The sequence below is a fragment of the Candoia aspera genome, chromosome 3, assembly GCF_035149785.1.
Source record: "Candoia aspera isolate rCanAsp1 chromosome 3, rCanAsp1.hap2, whole genome shotgun sequence".
Taxonomy (NCBI): domain Eukaryota; kingdom Metazoa; phylum Chordata; class Lepidosauria; order Squamata; family Boidae; genus Candoia; species Candoia aspera.
Genome location: NC_086155.1, coordinates 74,191,553 through 74,219,367, shown reverse-complemented (window position 1 = coordinate 74,219,367; position 27,815 = coordinate 74,191,553). Strand labels below are relative to the sequence as shown.

The 27,815-nt window shown below is 42.5% G+C and overlaps 2 protein-coding genes across 2 annotated transcripts in view; one reads left to right on the top strand and one right to left on the bottom strand.

Moving 5' to 3' along the window:
- TNNI3K (TNNI3 interacting kinase) overlaps positions 1–27,815 on the bottom strand; it is a 215,711-nt gene that overhangs the window by 24,305 nt on the left and 163,591 nt on the right. The window lies entirely within an intron of this gene.
- LRRC53 (leucine rich repeat containing 53) lies at positions 267–25,885 on the top strand. The gene is made up of 5 exons (XM_063297190.1): positions 267–288; positions 1,322–1,435; positions 19,185–19,988; positions 21,855–22,385; positions 23,604–25,885. The coding sequence occupies exons 1-5, from the start codon at positions 267–269 to the stop codon at positions 25,883–25,885; spliced, it is 3,753 nt and encodes a 1,250-aa protein (XP_063153260.1).

Sequence of the window (27,815 nt, the reverse complement as noted above, 5' to 3'; positions counted from 1 at the left end):
TAACATGCACATTCAAGCAAATAGCCATAACAATGTAATTTTACATATGTATGGATGAGTCTTGGTTGTCTATAATGCTTTGTGAGAAAGGATTTAGAAACAGGCCTTTGAAAATTTCAATTTGCTTTGTAGAAATAGCCAAGAAAAGGAAATTCTATGTTCTAGTGATTATAAACAGATAGCAGCAGATTGAATTTATGGTATGGTATTGTTGTGTAACATTCTTGTTCTTCCATTTCAAAAAGAATACTCAAGACCTGGAAAACATGAAGAAAGCAGAAACTAAAAGTTGGATCATCTATAAAGAAAGATAGAAGTGTTTGAAGATTCAACAATTACTTTTGAAATAGGGGTAGGAAAAAGGGTTAAAAAAGTACAAATTTTATGAAAAAAGCATGGAGAGATTTTTCTCCTGCTTTTACAATACTTTTGGGGTCGTCCTATAAAATGGATTGGTAGTAGATCAGGGAAGACAAAATAAATAATTTCAACAAATTTTAGCACACGGATTTCGTGGCCACCACATATGATGATGACTATTGGCTTAATTGATTTTAAAACAGAATAGACAAGTACCACTAGCCAGAATAGGTAGCTAGAGGAAAATTTCAGTATGCAACATTGTAGAAGGTCAGTCAGACAATAGGAAAGTCTTGCCTTTACCCTGTAGTCTCAGTTTCTGAGAAGCAGCTACACTTAGGGAAAGGAAGCTGGACTAAATAAACCCCTGGGTTTATCAAACAGGTTTTTCTTATGTTCTTGACTATTTGCTCAGTTTCAAAGGTCTACTTGAATCTGTGCATAATATTACTCCTCTCTGAATAAATATAATTCTTTTCATTATTTAAATTTTTCTGTATAAAACCTGATAGCATCTTACTGCATGTTAAAACACGCTTTATCTACATGGTTTTTTTCAGCTCCTGTCATTTTGTTTCAGTAAAGGAAAAAAGGGTAGCATACTTTGACTACCACATATTGCTTGTCTTAATGTCAAATAGGTGGGTAACCAATAGTAAGTGAAAGAATGTTTCACAAATTCATAGTTCAAAGCACACATAAATGGAAATCTGATAGGTTCATATCTAAAATTTGACTCTACTTTCTATTGTCTAGACTAGTTGTCATTTAAGAGATCCAAAATGGAAACTTATAGTCACGTTTACCCTGCAGAATTAACTGACGTCTTTTTTAAAAAGGACTTTTTAAAAAATGTTGTGATTAATTTTATTCATTGTAGATCTGCAGCGATATAATTATCAGAATAATAAAAATGTCAGCGCCACAATATTTTTATATGCTCTTTCTTTTTCCCTTGTAGGTGCACTGCTCATTCTACTTGCTATGCTGATTCACTTAATAGCACCATGCCCTTCTTCATGCATGGTATGCGCTGAAGATGTTACTCTGTGCCAAGGATTAACATATATACTAGGTAACCAAGTCAGACACTTTAAAGAGAACTCATATTTATTCTGTACTGTAAGTTCACACAGCCCAGCCGTAATTGCATTGACTGCTTCTTGTGCCTGCTGCTGAGAGGTAAATTTTCAGAGAGCTAGCCTTTCACATTTTGACTGAAGAATGATAGCATTGTTTCATTTCTCTTTGCCTAGGGGCCTTATCCAAACTATTCCAAGCCCTTCAGAGGTAATTGAAAACCTTTGTTACTGAGAACAGTCATTTCACTCAGCCAAACGCTTTAAGAAAAACAAAATAGATCATTTTAATAAGTTTTGTCCACATTTTGTGCAAAGTTCAAGCTGTCCACTGGCTGAATGAGCTATCAATTGCCTTATAACCCTGCCAAGGAATCTTTCAGCATTAGCAAGATTAAGTGATGTACCACTGATACAGATTAGCATCGTAAAGTGCATTATAATTCTGAAAGAATGTGTTCCCCCCCCACACTTGATGCTAAATGAGCTGTGGAAATGCTAACAAGATACAGTGGCTGTGTTCATTACATATTGCTTGCTTAAGTCAACAATTTAATAAGACACCTGATTAACAAATTTAAAGCGGGGTTTGGCTTGTCTGCTGATTCTCAGGAAAGAAAAAAAAAATCTTGCTGCCGTCAGCAGTAAAAAAATCACAGCTTAATAGTGGCTAAAGTAGTAGATAATTAATATGTCCTTTCACTTATTGCTTGTCATTATTTATTTATTTTTACAGTTTAGATTCCACCTCTCTATCCACAGAGCACTCAAGGAGGTCATACTGCTCTCTTTTTGCCTATAATGTTGCTAAATATAAACTTAGTAATGGCCAGGATTCTGAAATGCTCTATTTGCTCCCCTTTTTTCATTACAAAGCAGCCAGTGAAAGTGCCTCTTCACAGTATAACATTGATCTTCCAGACAAGCAACTCATGGCAAAGGGACAAAACAACAACATTCCATTAGGTTTGCTCCTGAGCGTCCTGATTTTTGCTCTTATTTTGATCAGCTTTTTTCCTCAAGGTTTTCTGTCACAATATTTGCTGGTCAATATTGTCCTAGTCTTCCATCCGCAGGTCTACCCCGTATGTGTGTTTTGGAGCTCCCATGTTGCACAGAAAGATAAGGTGTTTGACCCAAGATCCAAGTATTGAAATAACACTGCAAAGTGATCTTAAAGAAAAAACAAAAAGCAAACACACACACACACAAAACAGATGGTAGTACATCTTTGTATGCAAAAGGGCTTCTCAGTTAGTTTTTATACAAAGAAAAGTAAGATAGGTTATAAATTAGGCATATCAGATGTGGGCTGCAAAAATCCAGATGACCACTAAATGGCAGCAAGCCAATACAGAACATTAATTCGTTGTTACATCACTAACAAGGTAAACAGCCATCTCATAAAACGTATCATAGACAATATAGACAGAAGCCCCTGGATATGGCAATGGTAGGAACCGCACGACATGAGCTAATCATCATCACAACCATCATCACTCATCATCATCATCATTTTTGAGTAGGTGCTCTAATGTGGAGGAGAATTGATCATGGGCTATGTAAAGATAGCCTTTGGGAAACATATCCTCTTTTCAAATGGAAATGAAATGGCAAAGCTTTCAGGAGAGGTGAGGAGGAGGAAGTCCTGCCCTAGAAACATCAAAACAAGATCATATCTGAAGACTGGAGAAGTGCTGTTGATGTTCTGAATGTTGAAATGATGGGGATATTGTGATAAACCTCTAATGACAAACTGAATTCATTGTAGAAAGGGAATTGATGCAGAAAGCCAAATACTGGACATCTTTTAAAGTTTGTGTACATGGAATCTATCAGAACCAGATAACTCTAAGTTGTCAGTTGGACTTACGTAATTAATTCAAGATATATATGGCATTTGGGCCATGTTGACATCTGAGAGTCAGAAACATGAAGGAACCTGGCATAGCGATTATGAAAGCATTCTGTCTGAATGGGCACAAATGAACAATGCTTACAGTTGATCCAATAAGCCAAGGCAACATTGCTGGATAGGTATCACTTACATCTTGTCTACCAAAATGTGTAAGTGTGCAGTTTGTACAAAATATATTCAATATCTGTCCTTTAAGATGGAATCCATTAAAAAGGAACATTTCTCTAGAAGAGAACTAAGAAACAAAAATGCAGATTTCCAAGCCAGTGCATGAGTTGATCAAAATAATTGAGGTCTTGTACAGAAAGCTCTTATCTTAAAAATCTCTTATATAAGTGATTTGTTCTATATCTGTTACATTATGAAAAATATCTAATATTAGGACTATGAAAAGGCAGGGATACTTCTTGTCTCTGTAAGGATTTACCTGTTATATAAAAACCTTCTTTCTACTTGACTCATTCTATACCTTTGTAGAATTGGCACAGCAACAATCAATGGCCAAGGGGACCATTGACATGTTAATTTCTTGAAATGCAAACAATCTCCTCTAAGCATGTTGAGTGTTCAAGGAACACTTATGCAAGACAGGGCTTTACCCACGACCACCATTGTGCTTGCTTTAGTCTTAATGAAAAGCTAATTTGGCTGTGAGGATAGAAGGGCCCAATGATTTTAAGTGTTAATCAAAATCAATACAAATTAAACTTCCACTTTCTAAGATGAATTCCCTGACTTTGAAAGTTGTACGTGGAAGAATTGATGCCAATTTAATTAAACCACACTGTAATTGAAAGCTGTGTGAAAGTCAGTGGTTTCCAGGGAATAATGTAAATTTTTTCTTTACTTGCTGTTAACACCCAGGAGCTCTCATTCAAGGTTGTGCTTTAAAGGCAATTCAAAGTGATGTTTAAAGTCTTCTATATCATCTTGATTGGTCATACCAAGAAGCATACAAATTTGTTATTGCTTTTTTTTCCCTGGGATTGCTTCATAAAATCAGAGATTTCTAGAAAACTTCCTGGTGTGGATAGGAATAATGTTTCAACTATACTTGATAGCTAAATAGTACAGTAAGAGCCAGTTTGATGCAGTGGTTAAGGCACCAGGCTAGAAACTGGAAGACTATGAGTTTTAGTCCCACCTTAGGCACAAAGCCAGCTGGGTGGCTTTGAGCCAGTCATTCTCTCTCAGCCCTAGGAAGCAGGCAAGGGCAAACCACTTCCAAAAACATTGCCAAGAAAACTGCAGGGACATGTCCAGGCAGTTGCCAGGAGTCAATGCTAACTTGAAAACAATCCCACCACCCAATTCATTAGACAATTGTTTATACCTTTCACAACAGAACATGTGTATGTTTGCAAAAAATGAACAGCACCTTGTAGAACCGTGCTGAACAAAATGTTAGATCTAGAAATATGGGCTATACTAAGAATAATTGCAAGATGGAGAATGCTATTCAGATCACAGAACAAGGCTGGGTCAGAATGAATAGTGAGACAATAAATAGAATAGATACAATAAAATAAGAAACAGACACACCAAATAACCTAAGAGAGGAAGACATGGCCAAAGATAGAGGAATATAAAGAGGAGCGATTCACTCCCCTTAAAAAAATCCAACAGTATAACAAATAGATGTTTACTCACCAAATGTAAACAGAATCTACCCCCCCCACACACACACACTTTTCTCTGTCCCACCTTCAATAATACACACACCACACACAGCACATTTGGCTTCTTGCTAGAATTGTTCCATCTCACCACCATGTAATCTCCTTGGAGGCCAGCCAAGTCAGGTTTGCTCCTGCATGTACTTATACTAGTTCCAAGTTCTGTTCCACAAGTTGTTGGATGGGTAGGTGTATCATATTTGGCTGCAAAAATTCCAGATGACCACTAAATTGAGAGAGTGGTGAGAGCATGGTGAGCAGATTATCTGGACCCTTTTCAGTCAGCATTCAGGCTGGGTTATAGTACTAAGACAACATTTGGTTGCACTTATGGATGACCTTTGGAGGTCTCGGGATGGGGATGGTGCGTCCATCCTGACCCTTCTGGATCTCTCAGCGGCTTTTGATACCATCGGCCATGGTATCTTGCTGGACTGGCTCTGGGGACTGGGAGTGGGGGGATTGTTTTGCAGTGGTTCTCCTTTTTTCTCCATGGCTGGTACCAGTCAGTGTTGGTAGGGGAGGAGAAGTCCCTAGGGCCCTATTATGTGGGGTGCCTCAGGGCTCAAGACTCTCTCCCCTCCTATTTAACATCAATATGGAGCTGCTGGGAGAGGTCATCCGCTGGCATGGGGTTTGGTATCATCAGTATGCAGATGACACCCAATTTTACACCTCTACCCCATGCCAGGCAAGTGATGCTGTTCAGGTGCTGGCTCAGTACCTGGAGGCTGCATTATTGGCCATATTTCTACTCTGCCCAACTCCAAAAACTCCTCTGGAAGAGGTCACATGATTAAAAGCCTACTATTATACATAAACAACACATAGCATAATATATAACACAATCAGTCATATGAAGGGAACCACAGCCACATATCTCCGTATCACCTGCAGCTAGAAGGACACCTGCCCAAATCACCTAGCCTGGGGAGAAAAAAGATTTTTAAGATTGTCTGAAGGTGAGCAAGAAGAGGGTGATATGGATTTCTGGGGAGATGCTGTTCCAAAGGAGAGGTGCAGCAACAGAAAAGGTCCACTTCTTGGGTGCCACTAGATAGCACTGTTTAATTGATGGGACCTAAACAAATCATCCCTCTCAGAGCAAACAGGGCAGGCAGACCCTATGAGAGACAAGCAGTCCCTCAGATAGCTCAGATGCCCATGTACAGCTTGACAGGTGATAGCCAGCACCTTGAATTGCATCCAGAAGCCAACTGACAGCCAGTGCATCTCACACAGTAGGGGTGTTATATGGGCATAGTGAGGCCTGCCCACCACTGTTCATGCTGCCCATTCTAGATGAGATATAATTTCTGGGTGGTCTTCAAAGGCAGTCCTATGTGGAGCTCATGGCAGTAGTCCAACTGCAATGTGACCAAGATGTGAGCGACTATAAGGACATCCTTTCAACACAAGCAAAGATGGGGAGGGACATTTTTTTCCTATTACACACAAACACACCCACCCACACCAGTTTTTCTTTTTTTAAAACTTCAGTGAAAAATTAGTTACAAATCTGTCTAAATTAACAACCAGCTCCATTGCATAGCTTGGTTTCTTGTGCAATTTGATTGCTTACACAATGCTTTTGTCACAAATTACTGTTAATTAATAATACTAATAACAACAACAACAACTAATAATAATAATTGTTATTTAACTAGTCTTTTGTCTAAAGGCTTTGCCTTAAGCTTTTGGGCTGGACTGTATATTAGGTTAGGTAATACCATTCCTTCTAGCAAATACTGTAACCAAGTCTCACAGCCTAATATACTGACATGCTGGAATTCAAGGCCTTGCATCAGCAATTAAATTATTTTCATTTGCATCATGGCACTGTGTGCTGCTAATACTTCTGTAGTGTTCAAGAACTGTTTCTTTAAAGCCTGTAATACTTAGATTGAGGAAAAAAGGATCACCTCATCTGTTCTAAGAAACAATTGGCAGATGTAAGAGAAGCTTAGTTTTACTACAAGTTTCCTCCATGCTCTTGTAGATTTCAGAGTCCAAACTTGGTTATACAGTATGATAAAGGATGTCAGAAAAATACTGCTGTTAACTCACTGTAAAAACCGATGTTCAGCTTGCTAAAATGGTTACTCATTCAACAGTAGCACTCTAGTCATCCATCCATCATGTTTGTGCTTGTGTGATATGCAGGCTAAAACTTGGCTAATCTTTATCCTCTAGAGGACTTGATTGAAAGCAATACACATCACAGCAAGGTGCCATACTCTGATGCATTAATGAGAAACTCAGGGGAAATCCTTCAAGGCATCAGTAAGCGAACAGCACGCCTCACCCTCCATCAAGTTTATTACTTTTTACCTGAGACAAATAAAATCCATATTGTAAAGGGAAAACAGCACATGACCTCCTAGCACAGATAAACATTAGCAGCAGTAAATTGGTGAGGTAGCTCAAATGCCATTGCTACACAGGGGAGGTGCCTTTTTGGGAAAGCTCGAAAGCTTCAGGTCAGGATTGAGATGGGGTGGTCGAACAGCATGTGGGAAGTTTGTACAGTGCCTGCCTGTCCCACGCTTGAATGAAAGCACTGATGGTTTCTCACATCCATGAGAAAAAGGAGGATTCTTCTTGAATATTACAGCCCTCCTCCCCCCTCCACCAAATGATTGTAATAAGCAATGCATTAACTGTGACACCTAGTGGAACAGATGGTTTTCTGTTTTTAGAACAAATAGGTCATGTTGGAATTCAGTGAAAGAAATTATTAATACATGGGTAAAGAATGAATGTTGCATGAAATTTCTGATGAATCTAAGGCAGTGTCTAAACAACCATGGAGCCTGAAAGAGGACTGGTGGCAGCTAAATCCTGATAGGATGGGAGATTGATCATGCTATTCAGCTGAGAGAGGTCGAATAAAGAGTGGTTGTTGGCATAGGAGAGTGAGGCTGGTCCGATTAAGAAATTGGTCCACTCTAGCTGTCATATTTGTCTGCCCTGGATATTTTATGGTATGTTTTGGGCTGCTTTGTTACAAGATTTTCCCATGTGTATGGAAAGGTATCTTCCGGCATGAAGGTGTTATGATCCCAGAAGATTTTGATAGCAATGCACTTTTCATGCCTGCCATTTATCTAGAACTATGTAGCCAACCGATGAAGGCAGCGAAGGCCTCCGCCAAATTCGTTCCACAGCCAACTTGAAAGATCACAAGGCATGCTAGATATTATGTCCATAACACCCTATTGCTTGTAATAGGTCGTACAAGTCAAAGATACGAAAAAGAATAAGAGCCATGACTCACCCCTTTCTATGAAACAAGGTCAATTATAACCCCACCTTAAGGGGAAATTGGGATCTCATAATAGACTTCCATCCAGAATGTGTTCTGAAATGTTCTGCCAGTAATGTTAGATGTGCAGTAAAAATATTAACAAGAAATAAGCTTCTGCAATACCCTGATTTTATACATCTGTCTCAATAACTGGACAGTGGAAACATTATTTATGAAAGAAAACCTGTATATCCCACCTTTTTAACACATACACAACTCTCATTCCCAGTGTCAACATTTTTTGGTGTAAGACTGCAAAACTGAAAATAGATTCTAACTTAAAGTAGTTGTATGCCAAAACTCTTTAACACAGATGAAATATTGCTTTTCTGCAAAGACTTGAAATTCAAGTGGCAGCTCTAAACACACTGAATATACTACTTCATTATCTAGCGAGGCTCTCACTTTGTGACCAAAACCCCTCTGTAATGTCTAATCACTATATAGTCCATTTCAGTAAGGCCCTTTCAAATGTTCACTGAAAAGTATTGTGATTATCACTTCTTGTTGATTTGGGTTCATTTATAAATAATCTTTCATTCATCTTTTGAACAGCTTCCATAGTTGCCTCAATGTCATTATTTCCTCCCATGTACTTGAGGGCTGTAACTATAAATTCCCTCTCATTTTAGTTTTTTAAAATAAGGTAGAAAGGGTTTATAAAAATTTGTTTGATTTGAAAAATTGATTGACCTCTTTTCTGTGTTTTCTTGACCTCCATAAACTGTTTAGATTACATGTTTGTTGTTTATTCGTTTAGTCTCTTCTGACTCTTTGTGACTTCATGGACCAGCCCATGCCAGAGCTTCCTGTCGGTCGTCAACACCCCCAGCTCCCCCAGGGACGAGTCCGTCACCTCTAGAATATCATCCATCCACCTTGCCCTTGGTCGGCCCCTCTTCCTTTTGCCCTCCACTCTCCCTAGCATCAGCATCTTCTCCAGGGTGTCCTGTCTTCTCATTATGTGGCCAAAGTATTTCAGTTTTGCCTTTAATATCATTCCCTCAAGTGAGCAGTCTGGCTTGATTTCCTGGAGGATGGACTGGTTTGATCTTCTTGTAGTCCAAGGCACTCTCAGAATTTTCCTCCAACACCACAGTTCAAAAGCATCGATCTTCCTTCTCTCAGCCTTCCTTATGGTCCAGCTCTCACAGCCATAGGTTACTACTGGGAACACCATTGCTTTAACTATGTGGACCTTTGTTGTCAGTGTGATGTCTCCGCTCTTAACTCTTTTATCGAGATTTGTCATTGCTCTTCTCCCAAGGATGAAGTGTCTTCTGATTTCCTGACTGCAGTCAGCATCTGTAGTAATCCTCACACCTAGAAATACAGTCTTTCACTGCTTCTACATTTTCTCCCTCTATTTGCCAGTTCTCAATCAAGCTGGTTGCCATAATCTTGGTTTTTTTGAGGTTTAGCTGCAAGCCAGCTTTTGCACTTTCTTCTTTCACCTTGATCATAAGGCTCCTCAGTTCCTCTTTGCTTTCAGCCATCAAAGTGGTATCATCTGCATATCTGAGATTGTTAATGTTTCTTCCAGCAATTTTAACTCCAGCCTTGCATTCCTCAAGCCCAGCATGTCGCATGATGTGTTCTGTGTACAAGTTGAATAGGTAGGGTGAGAGTATACAGCCCTGCTGTACTCCTTTCCCAATCTTAAACCAGTCCGTTGTTCCGTGGTCTGTTCTTACTGTTGCTACTTGGTCATTATACAGATTCTTCAGGAGGCATACAAGATGACTTGGTATCCCCATACCACTAAGAACTTGCCACAATTTGTTATGGTCCACACAGTCAAAGGCTTTAGAATAGTCAATAAAACAGAAATAGATGTTTTTCTGAAACTCCCTGGCTTTTTCCATTATCCAGCGGATATTGGCAATTTGGTCCCTAGTTCCTCTGCCTTTTCTAAACCCAGCTTGTACATCTGGCAATTCTCGCTCCATGAATTGCTGAAGTCTACCTTGCAGGATCTTGAGCATTACCTTACTGGCATGTTGTCATGTTCCCCGTTGCAAGGCATAAGTGCATCACAATGGGGAACATGCACATCAGGAAAGAGGAAGGGATAACCATTATCCTTTAAACACACACATCATCCCTTAAGCACCCAAACCCATAAAATCAATCACCAGGACAATAGGAGCGCACCTCGGACAGGACATGGAAACCATTAACAGATCGGGGGAACTCCCACCCATTACCCGGGGGACGCACCTGCACCGGACGAAGGCAAAGAGACGAAGGGGAACATCGGAGATCGCCCGAATCGCCCATCGTCAGACCCATACCAACTCTAATCACCCATCTGGACCCGGCTTGGGGGACAATGGGGGGTGGAGGAGGACAAGGTCCACCACCGGGGTATAAACAGGACACCCTGCTACCACACCTGCATTCCCGTCTTTTTCTCCGTATGCATTCTGCTTCAATAAACCCGGAAATCCTTAGACCCTCTAAGTGAGTCCGTGTCTTATTTGAAGTAAGGCTACCCTGACATAAAGACGGGAATCGAAAAATTTTTTTTTCCACTAGCACCAGTCCAGATCAAATCTGTGAGGGAACCAAGCTAGTGATGGAAGATTTCATCTCACGGCGTGGCAGCTACCCGGCAACCGGCAACGGAACTCCCATCTCCACGAACAGAAGGTACCCCAGGCCCTGACGGCGCGAGGTCCAGGAGAGCGCGGAATTGAGTTCGGAGGGGGAAGCAACAACGAACGCCACCCGTGAGTCCCAAGGCACATGGGCCACCATCAACGAGATGGGGGATCCTCACCCGGATCGCCCGGAACCCCGGAAGAACTGCGGGACGTCCCATCATCCATGGCATCAGGAAGCAAAGGAGAGCGGAGGGGCAACCGCACCAAGAAGGGCTCGCGAATGGCGGCAAGGCTGAGCGCGGTCGAGGAAAAGCTGGAGGCGATGCAGCAGCTGCTCCAGAGGTTAGCAGAGGCGTACGAATCCCACAGCTGGGGTGCGGAGGGACCAGGCACCAGATGCCCGACACCCCTTACCCCCCCCTCAGAGACGCACCAGCCGGAGAGACAGAGGTCCAGAGGACGATGCAGCGCCAGGCAGAGTCTGCTTCCAGGAACCTGCCAGATGGGCTGCACCCCCCCCTCCCACCCCGATGGCGAGACAACCGGAACGAAGTGGGAGCCGGCAAGAGATACCACCAATGCCACCTGACGCCCGACGGAGGGAATCCCCACATCAAGACCAAGGAGCCCCGACTGCCCGAAGCACACCTAGACGCCCAGATGTGGCTTGGAGCCCACCAAGAGCAGCAATTAAGGACTTTGGCATTAAGTTCGATGGGGACCCCACAAAACTCTCTTTTTTCCTCACCAACGCGAGGAACTATATGGAGGAATGGGGTCCCTACTTCTGAATGGAAAAAGGCAAAGTAAACGCCTTAGCAATCAAATTAAAAGGACGGGCCACCGACTGGTATGTCCAGTTATGCCAGGCAGGTGCCCTGGAACTCGAGGACTGCAATGAGTTCCTCTGGGCAGTGGAACTGCACTTCAGGGACCCCCTGAAAAGGGAGAGGGCAAAAAGAGCCCTGAAAACCCTCAAACAAGGACAGCGCTCTGTGGCAGATTATGCCATGGAGTTCCAAGCCCTGACCGGTAAGGTCGAAGTATGGTCCCAGTCCACCCTCATTGAACGGTTCAAGGAGGGTCTAAACCTCAACATACTCAGGTGGGCACTGTGCAGGAATAACCCCAACACTCTGGTGGAGTGGATCCGGCTGGCAGGAGAGGCAGAGGATGCCCAGGACACTTTCCTCCAAGCAAAGAGGGAAGCGCAGCACACCGAGGTGGTGAGAGGACCCCGTACAGCTGCAGGACCTGCGAAGTTGAGACCCCAGCCTTGGAAGGAAGAAAGAGACCGACAGTTCGCCAAGGGTCAGTGCCTTAGGTGCGGGAAGGAGGACCACAAGGCGGCGGCCTGCCCGAAAGCGAAGGCGAGGGACAGCTCGTGGAAGGCACCAACCAAGCCAACCCCAGCACCCAGGAAAATGCCAGTTGCGATGGGTGAAACCGCAGCAAAGGATTCCCCTTACTTCACCGAAGAAGAGGAAAGCGACAAAGATGAACCAGCCAGCCACCTGCCCTAAGGAGCACCAGAGGACAGGTGGAAAGAAACAAGAGGTGCGACAACTTTGGGGTGAGTGAAAATTGTCCCACCCTGTATGTGAAAGTCACCCTAACCCACGGTGGAGAGACGAAAAAAGTCAGGGCACTAATTGACTCTGGCTGCTCAAAGTGCCTTATGCACCCAGACCTGGCGACTGTGCTAAACCTCCGCTGCTATCCACTTCAGCACCATATGGTGTTTACACAGTTGGATGGATCAGCAGTGGGAGGGGGCCCGGTCACCCAATACACGGCCAAAGTTGCGCTGCAGCTCGGAAGCCACAAGGAAAGACTGCCGTTCATCGTGGCACCGGTGGGCCAACCCCTAATCATCCTAGGGATCCCGTGGCTAGTGCAACACAACCCACAAATAAACTGGGTAAAGGTAAAGGTAAAGGTTTCCCTTGACGTAAAGTCCAGTCGAGTCCGACTCTAGGGGGCGGTGCTCATCTCCGTTTCAAAGCCTTGGAGCCGGCGTTGTCCCTAGGGACACTTCCGGGTCATGTGGCCAGCATGACTCACGGAACGCCGTTACCTTCCCGCCGAAGCGGTACCAATTAATCTACTCACATTTGCATGTTTTCGAACTGCTTGGTGTGCAGGAGCTGGGACGAGCAATGGGAGCTCACCCTGCCGCGCGGTTTCGAACCGCCGACCTTCCGATCGGCAGCTCAGCGGTTTAACCCGCAGTGCCACCGCATCCCACCAAATAAACTGGACAACCAGGGAAATCACGTTCTCGGATGGGCGCTATCAAGCACCCACAGGGGATCGGGTTCCCCGTGCTGCAATGGGGAGGACAGCGACTACTTCAATGCACCTGGAGGCAGCGACCCTGGAGGGCCTGCCAGCCAGATATGCAGAGTTTGCTGATGTGTTTGGCAAAAGGGAGGCTGACAAACTCCCACCCCATAGAAAAACAGACTGCACCATAGAACTGGTCCCTGGCGCAACCCTACCAAAGCCCAAAATCTATGCGATGACCCAGAAGGATCTGGCAGCATTAAGGGAGCTTGTTGATAAAAATTTAGCGCGGGGTTTTATTGAGCCCGCAAACTCACCAGTCGGAGCCCCAGTCCTCTTTCGGGAAAAAAAGGATGGGTCACTGAGGCTCTGTACCGACTACCACAGTTTGAACGCTGCGTCCATCTCAAATAAATACCCCCTACCCATAATAAAGGACATTCTTGCCCACCTGGCAAAGGGCAAAATATTCTCAAAACTGGACCTGAGGGAAGCCTACTTCCGAATATGGGAGGGGGAGGAATGGAAGACGGCTTTCAACTGCCCGCTGGGGTCATTTCAATATAAAGTTTTACCATTTGGGTTGGCGGGGGCACCAGGAGTGTTTATGCAGTTAATTAATGAGGTCTTGCACGACCATTTATTTAAGGGGGTGCTTGTCTATCTCGACGATGTTTTAATATATTCAGAGACTGAAGAAGAGCACGAACGCTTAGTAAAGCAAGTGCTCAAGAAACTCCGCAAGGCAGAGCTATACGCCAAGCTCTCCAAGTGTGAGTTTCATAAAGAACAAATTGACTACCTGGGATATAGAATCTCGGTGAGGGGAATCGAGATGGACCCAAGTAAGGTCCAAGCCATACTAGCATGGGAGCGGCCATGCACGAGGAGGCAACTCCAAAGTTTCCTCAGTTTCACAAATTTCTACAGGGGTTTTATCCAGGGGCTGGCGGAAATTGTGCTGCCTCTAACTAACCTACTCCGGACAAAGGGCCTGGGAGACACACATAAATCACGGAACCCGGGGGCGCTCCTGAACTGGACAGCTGATTGTCAAAGGGCTTTTGAATGCCTCAAAAGCCTCTTTACAGCAGAGCCAGTACTGCAACACCCCGACCCCACCAGACCCTTCATCGTACAAGTCGACGCATCCGACTTCTCCATCGGGGCACTCCTGCTTCAGTGGGATTTTGACAATCAGCTGAAGCCCTGCACGTACCTTTCCTGCAAGTTCTCCGAAACGGAACGGAGATGGCACGTGTGGGAAAAGGAGGCGTTCGCAGTCAAGGCAGCCCTAGAGACATGGAGGCACCTCCTGGAAGGGGCCTCCTGCCCCTTCGAGGTCTGGACAGACCACAAAAACCTAGAGGCCCTCAGCACTCCAAAACGCCTCAGCCCAAAGCAAGTACGCTGGGCGCAATTCTTCAGCCGGTTTAACTTTAAATTAAAGTTCATACCGGGGAGGAAGAACTTCCTAGCAGAAGCTCTTTCCTGACGGCCTCAGGATGCCAGCCAGGCATCGGACATTGTGGGTACTGTGTGGACCGACACACAGCTGGGCTGCCCTGCTGTCACGCGCAGCCAAACAAGAACCCAATGCACCCCAGCACAAACACCCGCGAATGGAGGGAGACACAAGTCAATTTCACTGAACTGGCAACAACGGCTCGTGCAAGCCCTCAAGACAGATACATGGTTGCAAACCAATCAACACCATGTATCTTTTACGGACGGTCTAGCCTGGAGACAGAAGAACCTGTACGTGCCAGAGACATTGCGAGCGGAAGTTTTAAACCGCTCCCACGATGACAAGACGGCCGGGCACTTTGGGTTCGTCAAAACATTGCATTTAATCAGGTGACAATTCTGGTGGCCTACTCTCAGAAAGGACATTAAAGAATATGTCGCTGCTTGCCCCACATGTGCCATGTCAAAACGAAAGGTGGGGAAGCCCCAAGGACTGCTGCAGCAATTAGCAAGCCCCGCCCACCCCTGGGAGGAAATTTCCATGGACTTCATTGTAGACCTACTACCCAGCCAAAGAAAAACAGTCATCTGGGTGGTAAAAGGCTATTTTTCCAAGCAGGCACACTTCATACCCTGTGCGTCCATCCCCTCCGCGCAACAGCTGGCACGCCTATTCCTTAACCACATCTATAAACTCCATGGCGCCCCCTCCCGTTTGGTGACTGATAGGGCACACAATTTACCTCCAGGTTCTGGAAAGAATTTTTAAAACTTATTGGTACCAAGCAGGCACTATCCACGGCGTGGCACCCCTACACAGATGGCTCTACGGAGATTCTTAACTCCACCCTGGAGCAATTCCTATGATCATTCATAAACTATCAACAGGACAATTGGGTGGACCTGCTACCTTTTGCAGAGGTAGCCTACAACAATGCAGTGCACCAGAGCACAGGTCACACCCCATTCAAAGTGGTTTATGGCAGAGACTTCGTGCCAATCTCAGAACCAGACACCCCGCCCTGTTCCCCAGATGACTGGGTGGCACAACTGGCCATGGTTTGGCCCGTCATCCAGCTGGCTCTCGCAGACGCGCAAGCTACATACAAAAAGTTTGCAGACAACCACAGGGTGGCGCAACCGAACTACACAGTGGGAGATAGGGTCTACCTCTCCACTAAGTTCATCAAGTCCCCACAGCCCTCAAAGAAATTGGCACCCAAATTCATTGGACCGTTCCCAATCATAGAAATTATCAACCCAGTGACCTTCAAGTTGGAGCTACCCCACAATTTGCGATGCATACATCCAATATTCCACTGTGCCCTACTGAAACCGGCCACCCCTTCAAAATGGCACAATGAACCCCCCCCCCGCCCCCACCCATCATGATAGATGGGCAACAACATTTTGAAATTAAGGAGGTACTATACTCCAGGAGGCTAAGGGGCACCCTACAGTACCTCGTAAAATGGAGACATTTTCCACACCCAGAGTGGGTCCAAGCGCAAAATGTTTCAGCAAAACGGCTTGTCAAAAGCTTCCACGAAGCATATCCGGACAAACCGGCACCTTAGAATTCTCTTAGGGGGGCAGCATGTCATGTTCCCCGTTGCAAGGCATAAGTGCATCACAACGGGGAACATGCACATCAGGAAAGAGGAAGGGATAACCATTATCCTTTAAACACACACATCATCCCTTAAGCACCCAAACCCATAAAATCAATCACCAGGACAATAGGAGCGCACCTCGGACAGGACATGGAAACCATTAACAGATCGGCGGAACTCCCACCCATTACCCCGGGGGACGCACCTGCACCGGACGAAGGCAAAGAGACAAAGGGGAACATCGGAGATCGCCCGAATCGCCCATCGTCAGACCCATACCAACTCTAATCACCCATCTGGACCCGGCTTGGGGGACAATGGGGGGTGGAGGAGGACAAGGCCCACCACCGGGGTATAAACAGGACACCCTGCTACCACACCTGCATTCCCGTCTTTTTCTCCGTATGCATTCTGCTTCAATAAACCCGGAAATCCTTAGAACCTCTAAGTGAGTCCATGTCTTATTCGAAGTAAGGCTACCCTGACACATGTGAAATCAGTGCCACTGTTCGATAGTTTGAACATTCTTTAGTGTTTCCCTTTTTTGGTATGGGGATATAAGTTGATTTTTTCAAGTCTGATGGCCATTCTTGTGTTTTCCAAATTTGCTGGCATATAGCATGCATTACCTTGACAGCATCATCTTGCAAGATTTTGAACAGTTCAGCTGGGATGCTGTCATCTCCTGCTGCCTTGTTATTAGCAATGCTTCTTAAGGCCCATTCAACCTCACTCTTCAGGATGTCTGGCTCTAGCTCACTGACCACACCATCAAAGCTATCCCTGATATTGTTATCCTTCCTATACAGGTCTTCTGTATATTCTTGCCACCTTTTCTTGATCTCTTCTTCTTCTGTTAGGTCCTTGCCATCTTTGTTTTTGATCATACCCATTTTTGCCTGGAATTTACCTCCAATGGTTCTAATTTTCTGGAAGAGGTCTCTTGTCCTTCCTATTCTATTGTCTTCTTCCACTTCCGCACATTGCTTGTTTAAAAGTAATTCCTTATCTCTTCTGGCTAACCTCTGGAATTTTGCATTTAATTGGGCATATCTCCCCCTGTCACTGTTGCCTTTTGCTTTCCTTCTTTCTTGGGCTACTTCTAGTGTCTCAGCAGACAGCCATTTTGCCTTCTTGGTTTTCTCTTTCTTTGGGATGTATTTTGTTGCTGCCTCCTGAACAATGTTGTGAACTTCTGTCCAGAGTTCTTCCGGGACCCTATCTACTAAGTCCAGTCCCTTAAATCGATTCTTCACTTCCACTGCATATTCCTTAGGAATATTAGTGAGCTCATATCTAGCTGATCTGCGGGTCTTCCCTAATCTCTTTAGTCTGATCCTAAATTGTGCAAGAAGAAGTTCGTGATCTGAACTACAGTCAGTTCCAGGTCTTGTTTTTACTGACTGTATAGATGTCCGCCACCTTTGGCTGCAAAGGATGTAGTCAATCTGATTTCGGTGTTGTCCATTTGGTGAAGTCCATGTATAAAGCCATCTCTTAGGTTGCTGGAAGAGAGTGTTTGTTATGCAGAGTGAGTTGTCTTGGCAAAATTCTATCAGCCTATGTCCTGCTTCGTTTTGTTCTCCCAGGCCATGCTTACCTGTAATTCCTGGTGTCATTTGACTGCCCACCTTAGCATTCCAGTCTCCTGTGATGAAAATAACATCCCTTTTAGGTGTGTGGTCCAGTAGGTGGTGCAGATCCTCATAGAACTGATCTACTTCAGCTTCTTCAGCATTTGTGGTTGGGGCGTATATTTGGATCACTGTGATGTTAGATGGCTTGCCCTGAATTCGAATTGAGATCAATCTATCATTTTTTGGATTGTATCCAAGCACTGCTTTAGCCACTTTCCTATTAATTATGAAGGCTACTCCATTTCTTCTGTGGTCCTCTTGTCCACAGTAGTAGATCTGGTGGTCATTTGATGTGAAGTGGCCCATTCCAGTCCATTTCAGTTCACAGATGCCCAAAATGTCTATCTTTAATCTTGACATCTCCCCAATAACCACATCCAATTTGCCCTGGCTCATAGATCTTACATTCCAGGTTCCAATGGTGTGTTGATCCTTAGAACATTGGATTCACCGTTTACCACCAGCACCGTCGGCCGCTAGCTGTCCTTTCGGCTTTGAGCTAGCTGCGTCATCACGTCTGTGGCTAGTTGAACTCATCCTCTGTTCCTCCCCAGTAGCATTTTGACCATCTTCCGACCTGGGGGTCTCATCTTTCGATGGTATACCGACATCTCGCTGGTTGTACTGATCCATTGAGTTTTCACGGCAAGAATACTGGTGTGGGTTGCCATTACCTTCCCCAGGGATTGCATTTAATCTGACCTCTCTGTCATGACCTTCCCTTCTTGGGTGGCCCTTCACGGTTTAGCTCATGGCGTCATTGAGGTGCTCAAGCTCCAGCACCACGACAAGGTACCGATCATTTGCTGAACTTAGATTACATAGCAAAGACAAATTTTGGAACTGATTTTACTAGTCTTTTAGTTATGGATGTTTTTACATTTTTATACTGCATTTTCAAAAATATTTAAAGATATGAGGCCTAGAAATACTGTGTTTTACAAACACAGTATTTTTGTAATTATGACGTATTAGCGTACTGAATGCTGATAGGGACATATCTGGCCATCTTGCTCTATTTGTATACAATATTATTAAGTAGCTACTTATACATAAATTATTCCCAACCTGACCTAAATCTCAAATTCCATGTTTCTTTATTTCCCAGTTCTACTCTTACCTTTTCCCCATCTTCCTTTAACCTGCAAGAAATGACTAGCATTAAAGCAGAGGATGTGAATTACAAATTTATATGCATATAGAAGTATAATTATGCTTCTATTCCTTTCTTATAGCTGCTCCTGTATCTACCCAAGCTTTGATTGTTACTGATGGAAGTATCACTTCAGTAGAAGGGTTTAACCTCTCCTTCCTGCTTAATGCAACTTTACTAAGCCTCAGTACTAATGGGATTAAAACAATTAGTGATGATGCCTTCCTTGGCCTTAGAACACTGAAGACTTTACTTCTGGACCAGAACCAAATATCAAGCTTTTCTATCACATACAGCACATTTCACGAACTTCAGAAGCTTCAGGTGCTGGTGCTAAGCAACAACATTTTGAGTACCATTCATGGGACCTGGTTCAAGAACACAGAGGCTCTTATTAGACTCCATTTAAATGGAAATCAGCTTACTAGCATCAATGCTGACAGCTTTGAGATGGCAAACCTTGGCAACCTCAGGATCCTGGATTTATCAAATAATTTTATTAACACTATTGAAAAAAGAGCCTTCCATGGCCTGCTTCAACTGATGGAAATAGACCTTTCTAGAAACAGGCTAGCTCTTATCCCTGACACATTTTCTCCACTTAGTCAATTAAAACTTCTTAGCTTGGATCAGAATTGGTGGAACTGCACATGCAAACTTTATGATTTAGCTTCCTTTCTAAGGAAATATGTGAATTCATCAAAAATACTCAGAAATCCTGAAAACATGAACTGCAGGGCTTCTGAAAACCCATCAGTAACAAACCTGCTTGAGCTCACAGAGGTCAACTGTAAATCTGCACTGAAACAACCACCCAGAATTCTAAAAGGAGAGAGAAAGAATTATGGACGAAACACTGCATTGGTAGCAGTCTTCTCCTTTGTAGGTAATGATTCCCTTAACAGAATTTTGCTTGCTCAGTCCTCAGTTTATTTTATATTTATGTTGGCATTCTTCACTGTTTATGAAGTTAAAAAATCATAGGGCAAGGCATAGAATCTCTGACTCCTAACAAGTATCAAGATCAATCTTCCCTAACCAGGTGGTCATCCAGATGTGTTGTGACCACAACTGCCAAAAGCCAAAGCAGGCTTTGCATAATCTTTTTGCATATAGGAAATTCGGATAGGAGGACTTGCCCATTCACAAAATGGCTGTTGGGGGTGGGGGTGGGGAATAACTACTCTCATAACAGCAATGTGCTAGAAAACTACAGTACCTGCCACTCCTGGAGTTTCCTCTCCCATACAATGCTCTATATTATGGCTACTTTTTGCTGTTTTGTGGGCACATGGGGATACTGGCAAACAAAACACTCAGCTGCAGCTGGCCATAATTGTATTGCTTAAGAAAACCTATGAGGCCCATTTGGGCGCATAGACAGATAGATGATCCTGGAGGCTGCCGTTTTGCAACATGCCAGCTTTCCCCTTTGACTGTGAGGTCAGCATTGTCATTTTAACTTTTTGGACACCTCCCCCTCCCCCTAGACATTGCTGCTGAGGCAGCAAGCTGCCTGCAGCCAGTGTTGGTTTATTCTGTGTAGATTCTGTTCCATCCAATATTTCTGTTTTTTTCTTTTTTGTTCTGTAAGGAGTGTTTCTACCCTACTATTGCAGTTTAATTTAAGAGATTTCCAAATGACAACTGAAAAAGCTCCATGCAGATTAATTATTGTTATAGTATCGTTGGAGGCCCAGTAAATACATATGTGTGTTCACAACAAGCTATACCGATGAAGTCAACATAGTGGATTTGTTCTGCTGTTCTTCTGAGTTACGATTTCTCATTTCATAAGCTGAACAGGAGAGTTCACAGTCTGATCCTGTGTTACGCTGTTCATGTTACGCTGTTCATGTAGTCTAATTGTTTGAACAAGATATTTGTAACTGTTGGCTTCCAACATGCTACAGGAATCATCTCTCATATGCTTATTGAACAGTGCCCTTTCCTGCACCTGGGATAGGATGTATTTCATTCTTTTGGAATGGTGGATTAGTTGCTTCTTTGACATGACCCTCAGCACTGCTGAGCTGACAATACAGTAATCTCTGTCCTTAAAAAGAAACATCTAAAAATATTTTTTTAGAATCGAAAGGCTTGCCTGAGGCTGTATCATTGCCTGAAGCTATACCATCTTAGGCTCTCATCTTATTTCATTTCACAAACTAAGAAATATTAAGCACATGTCGCGCGTGGAAGGGAGGCAGCCAAGATTAAAAAAAAAGTTATGAGGATGCTGAATAAATTGATAAATGATATCTCCCCCACCCCTGGAGCCAAATAGAACCTGTTAGTTTAGTAGCTTTTTATTTGGAATAGTAAACCATCTATATACATAAAAAAGCTGAAGTTCCTCCTTTTTGCTTGTGTTACTTACTTCACAGTCCTACTTGTACATTACTGAAACCTGTAAAAGAGCTCAGATTAATTGGCATGCTTCAAAAAGGTTGTATAAAACTAGCAGGGCAGGAGAATGTTTCATGGCCATGTATTTCTATGCATTATAGATTTCATTTAATCCTTGAAAAATATTCTATGCAAAATCATTGACTTAAATATAGACATAAAAATATGGGGTGATTTAATTGGGTCCCTATGCAACTCTCCTCTTCTTCTATATTCAATAATCTCATATTGCAGGATAATCACATTAGTTATGTTGTTTTATTACAGCTGTATTTTAATGTCTAATGAGAACACCTTTACTTATCTTACTTTAAAATCTTGATAAACCTTCTATTTGTTACAGGAGGTGTTGGTCTCACTTGCCTAGTTTTAGCCTTCTTTAACAGGAAACTTCAGCCTGGCAAAGCAAATGAACACCCTTCGGAAAATTGCTGTTGCAGAGTCCTAGATGAATCCCAATGTGGTCATGAGTCAAGAAATTACCTCACTAAGGGATACTGTAACTGCCACTTAACTTGGGAAAATGAAATAAAAGTTATGTCGAGATTGGGGGCAGGTGAGGAAATGCCATATTTACAGAAAAATAGTCATCAAGAAACAATAAAGCCAGAGTGTAAGTGCACAGGCCTAAAAATCCCGTTTGGAAGCATTCAAAGTGAGAATGAGCCTATGAAAAAAAATCATTTCTTATGCCTTAAGTGTAGATTACTTCAGTCTTTCCCTCAAAAATCTTCTGGGAATATAGCAGTGACTAATGAAACAGAGTTACCACTTCAAAAACATTTCCAAAGAACTCAACATTCAGAAAACTCTGGGCAATTTGAGGAAGATTCATTAAATGCAAGATTAAAAGATGATGCAAATTTCAATCAAGGTAAGTTCTCTTCCAGAGGGAGAAAATGGGAAAACTCCTTAGTCTTTACTGATTATTGTCCTAGTTGATCTCTTACACACAACATCTTGTAACAGAGAAATGAAAGCTGGAGTCTATGGCTCATATGATCCAAGAACATTTGAACAAGGGAACTCAGAGAGTTCAGAAGCCAGAGATGTGATTAGCTCTCATGCCAATATAGCCTATCTGCAGTGGAACTATGATTTTGATGTGTGGGACTAAATACATTGTTAGTAGCTACACAGACATAAAATGAAGTTTACTACAGAGCTGTCAAATAGATACATGAAATGTACCAATTCGGCCATTCCCTTTGATTCTGGATCTCTGACAAAAGTACCAAAAGATAGTTGAAGTTTGATGAAGAGAGCAGACTCCTGGCATAGAAAGGTTGAGGGGTGATGAGGTCAGAGGAAGAGAGAAAAGCACTTTCAGTTGGGGTAACAGCTCTGCATCATACAGATGAGGCTAATGAGTGATAGTTGGTGAATGGGGAGGACAAAGCCTGATAATCACTGGCAAGAGGTGTTATAAAAAGGGAACAAGGAAAATGTGGAAGTGGTTGATTGAAGTAAAAAAGAGGGAAGGAGGAAGGGAGTGGAAAAAGCTCAGAGACGTATAAGAGGTAGGCTAAGAAAAAAAAGGGGGGGGGGCTGGAGTAGAAAATAGAGCAGTGTTTGTCAACCATGGCAGCTTGAAGATGTGTGGACTTCAACTCCCAGAATTCCCCAGCCAGCCATGCTGCTGGGGAATTCTGGGAGTTGAAGTCCACACATCTTCAAGCTGCCAAGGTTGAGAAACACTGAAATAGAGAGTTCAGAGACTTGTTTGATTTATACTCAGTAAATAACAACAGAGTCAACTAACCAGCTACATCTTTGATATCCAGAAATTACCATATTGTTATCTTGTATAACTCATACATGATAGATTAATTCTGGTGAAGGGAATTTTTTTTAAAATTTCCAAACACTCACTTCAGATGTTAAAGGAATGTTCTCTCTGAATGAATGCATAAGTCAGCACTTCTTCAGGTGACTGTATTTTGCAGAGGAAGAGAGAGATTAGCCAGTTGTTCCAGAGAAGGTATTTTTGCGGGGGAGGGCATCATTGGTAAAGGCGTTCCAAACATCTGCTTAATCAGTGTATGAAAACTCCCTCTACATGTGTTAAGTTTCAACATTTGCTATTTAGCAGGAATCAGAAGTGACACACTGCAAGGAAGATGTTCAAGGCCTGCCCATGCTTTGGCAAAGGAGAAGCTTGGGGAATGTTTAGCAAATGAATTGTGTCAGTCTCTCTCTCAGACGGAGTATGATGGCTGCTTTAAGTCTTACAAGCAAAGGCATCTAATTACAGCCTTGTCATCAGCAACAGATACACCAGAAGAGTCAAAGGAACACTGTGCGCAAGCAGCATTAGAAAGCCACAGATCACAATGTGGATTCTTAGCAAGAAGCAGGAATATTTCTCCACAGCTAGACAACCTCTTTATCTGTAAATACATAGACTGTGATAAAAATCAAGACTACCCAAAAGTAAAGGAACAGAACTGTGGCAAAAGCATAAGACTGGAGGCAGAACAGAGTGAAGCTAAGGGCACAAGATCAGGAGGCTACTGTGTGAATGCTGCAGATATACCATTATTACCAACAATCAAGAAAATCAAGAAGCCCAAACAGGTTAGTTTTTACATACCTGATCTGGCAACTATAAAGAGGGCGAATGTGACAACCAGTGGCTTAAGTGAAAAGAGATTTCCTCAGAACAAACGATGCCATGAGCAGATTCAAAGAAATCAATCTCCTTCTTGGGCAAGATTACTTAGTGATTCAGAAGCAAAAATTAAAGAAAGGAAACCATCTTCCCCTCTCATGGGTCCTCATGGGGAAAAAGAGAATGAACTTATTCAAAACTATAAAATAAACATGAAAATACCAAATTCATTAACTGTAAAGTTAAATTTACATCCTTTTAGAAAAGGAAAAATCCAGCCGAAAGAACTTCTTCATAAAAAAAGCTTAGAGCAATGCTCATGCGGTCAGCCTACAAGATTGCTACATACTTCCAAGATGGAAGAAAAACAAAAGAAAAGAAAAAAGAATTCAGAATATTCTATGGCTACTCAAGAGAGATTCGAAAGCAGCAAAGACAGTATTTGTAATAGAGTGGCTGTTGAGAAAATATCTGAAGAAACGGGCAAGGATGTAGAAATATCCACTTCTGGTTCTTTTAACAATTCTCCTGCCTTGAATATTATCAAGGCTTCCTCATCAACCAAGCATTTACAACCTCCAACTACTTCCCCTATATTCTTAGTAAATAGAACTTCAAGAATGACTGTTCCCATTATTCCTCTTTCATCTGGCCACTCACCAAATATTTCACCAAATATAACAAATAATATTTCTACATCATTGAGTTCTAAAAAGCTTAAGAGTGATACTTCAGATACTGAAGTCTTTTTCTTTCATCAGAATTCTCTGCAAAGGGAATCAAAAGAAAAATACCATTGCCTTTCTCCAGCTTCTTTGAGCCAAGCAGACAATCTTGACTTTCAGAAATCCAGCAGTGGAGATTATATGCACTCTCAGCAAAAAATGGAAAGTATAATGCATAGCATGAGTGTAGATCACTTCGGAGACCAACTGTTAAAAGGGCAGAATGAAAACTTAACTAGGAAAGATGAACTGGTAGGACAGGAAAAGGTTAATGAGTCTGAATCTGTGCAAGAAAATCTATCAGGTATGAAATCTCAAAATTTTGTGGAAATACCACCATCAAATGCACACCAGATTATCTCAAAAAAGGATGCAAATAGACTGGTATCTCCAGTTCACTTGAGTACTGCATTTCCTAATTCTCAAGCCATTAAAGAAGGGCTACAAATTAACATCCGAGAGGAAGATGAAACCACACAGCAACTGAGATCGGATTTTAAAACAGAAAGCAACAGTAACTTGATTCCAAATGCACCAATGGACTCAACGGGCCCGAAAGAAGAAGGAGCACAAACTGGGGATGAATGGGACAATAACAAAGCCAATGCATTGCATAAAAATATTGACAAGGTGGCCATTATCTCTAATGCATTCAGCATCCCCAGTTCTTCTGAAACTGGAAGCCTATATTTAAATAAAAACATGGATTCTCCAAAGAACCATAATGTGCATATGGATAATGACCACAATTTGCAAAAAAATCTGGATAATCCATTTGATGAAGACAGCACAGAACATAAAGAAGGTAAAATACCACTACCTACAAATCAAGAGCCTCCTTTGTTAGCAGAGTTTAAAGATGTCATTTATGAGCAACGAACTGAAACATCTTTACTTTTTTGCAATATAAATAAAGCGGAAATCTCAGTTCCCATGTCTTCACCATCTCCCACATCTATTGATTATAATAAAGTATTTCCTTTGCAGGTGGAACAAAGCAAATCAAATAGTTCAAATAATACTTACGTTCTTCCTTAGTCCTCTTCAAAGACAAAACCAACTTTTCAGTATGAAAATCCACACTTACTCGATCGGATATTTCAGATGTTAGTGCAATATTTTATGGAAAACAAAGAGCTGGTGAAATTCGACCAGAATTGAAAATGAAGAGATGTGCAATGAGGAAGTAGAGCTATGGCCATAAATTAGGGCTGATCAGACACAAAATATTTAATTTTAAATTCTCATATCATAAGATAATAGGTTCAAATTATATATGAGGCATATAGGAGTGACAGAGATGACTGAATGTTAATTAACTTTTATATAAAGTAGGATGCTGAAATCTGATGCAGGTCGAGTCCAACTCATACAAAAAGGGAGAGCTATTTAGACATTAGGGCTCAAATTCTCTGCTTTCTTCATGAAAATACTGTTGTTGGAGAGACTGGATTGTTTCCAAATACGATACCTGAAGAAAATGTTAGAAATGCTCATTTTCCCTCACTGACCCACCCACAGATCCACAGCTCAAATTTCACTGCAAAGGGATCTGTTAAGAAGACTGTTATATGTCCTGTTTGGGATACTGTATTTCTCCATCAAAATTCCAAACATTAAAAAAAAAGTCTGTAAAATTAAGGAAGCAAGATGGTTGCTCTCAATAATATATGTGATTTTATGTACATTATAAAATAATGAAGTACTTCTGTACTGAAGATGGCTGTTTCCCCCTTTTCTTTGAAATGGTTATCATCTGTTTACTCAGGTATCTGTAGAATTTAGATCATCATTGCAGTTCACCATTTTTATGGTGTTCTATGGTTTTTTTTCCAAACTCAGTTGTGATTGTATTGTTTTCTAACAGAAGACAAAAGATTATATTGAACCTTTTAAGAAAGTAGCAAAGAGGCATCACTTCAGAAAAAAAATGTATTGGGAAATGCTTAGAGCATTTTCATTGATGAGTCTCAGGGTACTGCTACAATCTTGGAAGCATCTAACAGTGGTTCCAGATAATGTGGAGACTTGGCCAAATATCAGCCTCCAGCCTTCTGCTTCTGTGACAAAATAGGGGAGGAAAAGGAAACCTATCTGCTACTTGGAACATAGGCTGGCTGGTCAATAATATGAAGAAATGGAGTAAGTATTTTGGAGCTAAGGGACAATGTATCTTCTCCAGTTGTATAGGATAGTGGTGGGAAGAAAATGAATAGTTTCTTAGCTTGCCTACCACTGTGGATTTGGAGCATTAGCTATGCTTCCGAAACCAGCTTTGCTGAGTTGAGAAAGATAGGGATGGAGGCATGACACATCAGATACATCCTGCTTCTTCCCTTCCCTTCATTAAGGACAATTAACCGCTGGAGCAACGAAAATCAGAGCAGCTTATACCTTCAGAGGCTGCATACACTACTACACACACACGTACAATCCAAAATCTCATGCACCACACATCCCTCTGTGCCATAGATATATTTCTCCCTTGCACATGAACACACTTCTTGCTCATCTCTCTCATTATTTCATTATTTAAAATAAATACATCCTCAGTTGAAGCCAATACTGTAAGTTCTTCTATTGGGAAGATTAAAAAAACCCTCCCTTGTTACATCCCAGCCAGCAGAATCATTCTGAGAGGGAGCCTAAATTCACCTTTAGCTGTTCCAGTTTTAAATTAGACATTTCCATCTTTCCTGACACATGTGTTGGCATGCATAAAATCTATGACACCTCATGCATAATCTGATGATAATAATGAAGTTAAGGTCTGCTATCTGCTGAATTTCTATTGGTAGACTGAAGCTATTGTAGGGACACCCCCTCCCCTCCAGTCACTCAGTGCTGCCTTTCATGGCCATTTTGGCTCAGGGTGAAGGAGAAATTGGACACCTTGCTTCTGTGGATTCATCAGCCTGTGTAACACATGACTGCACTTCCCAAGGCAGAGGTCAGGCAATACTGAGGC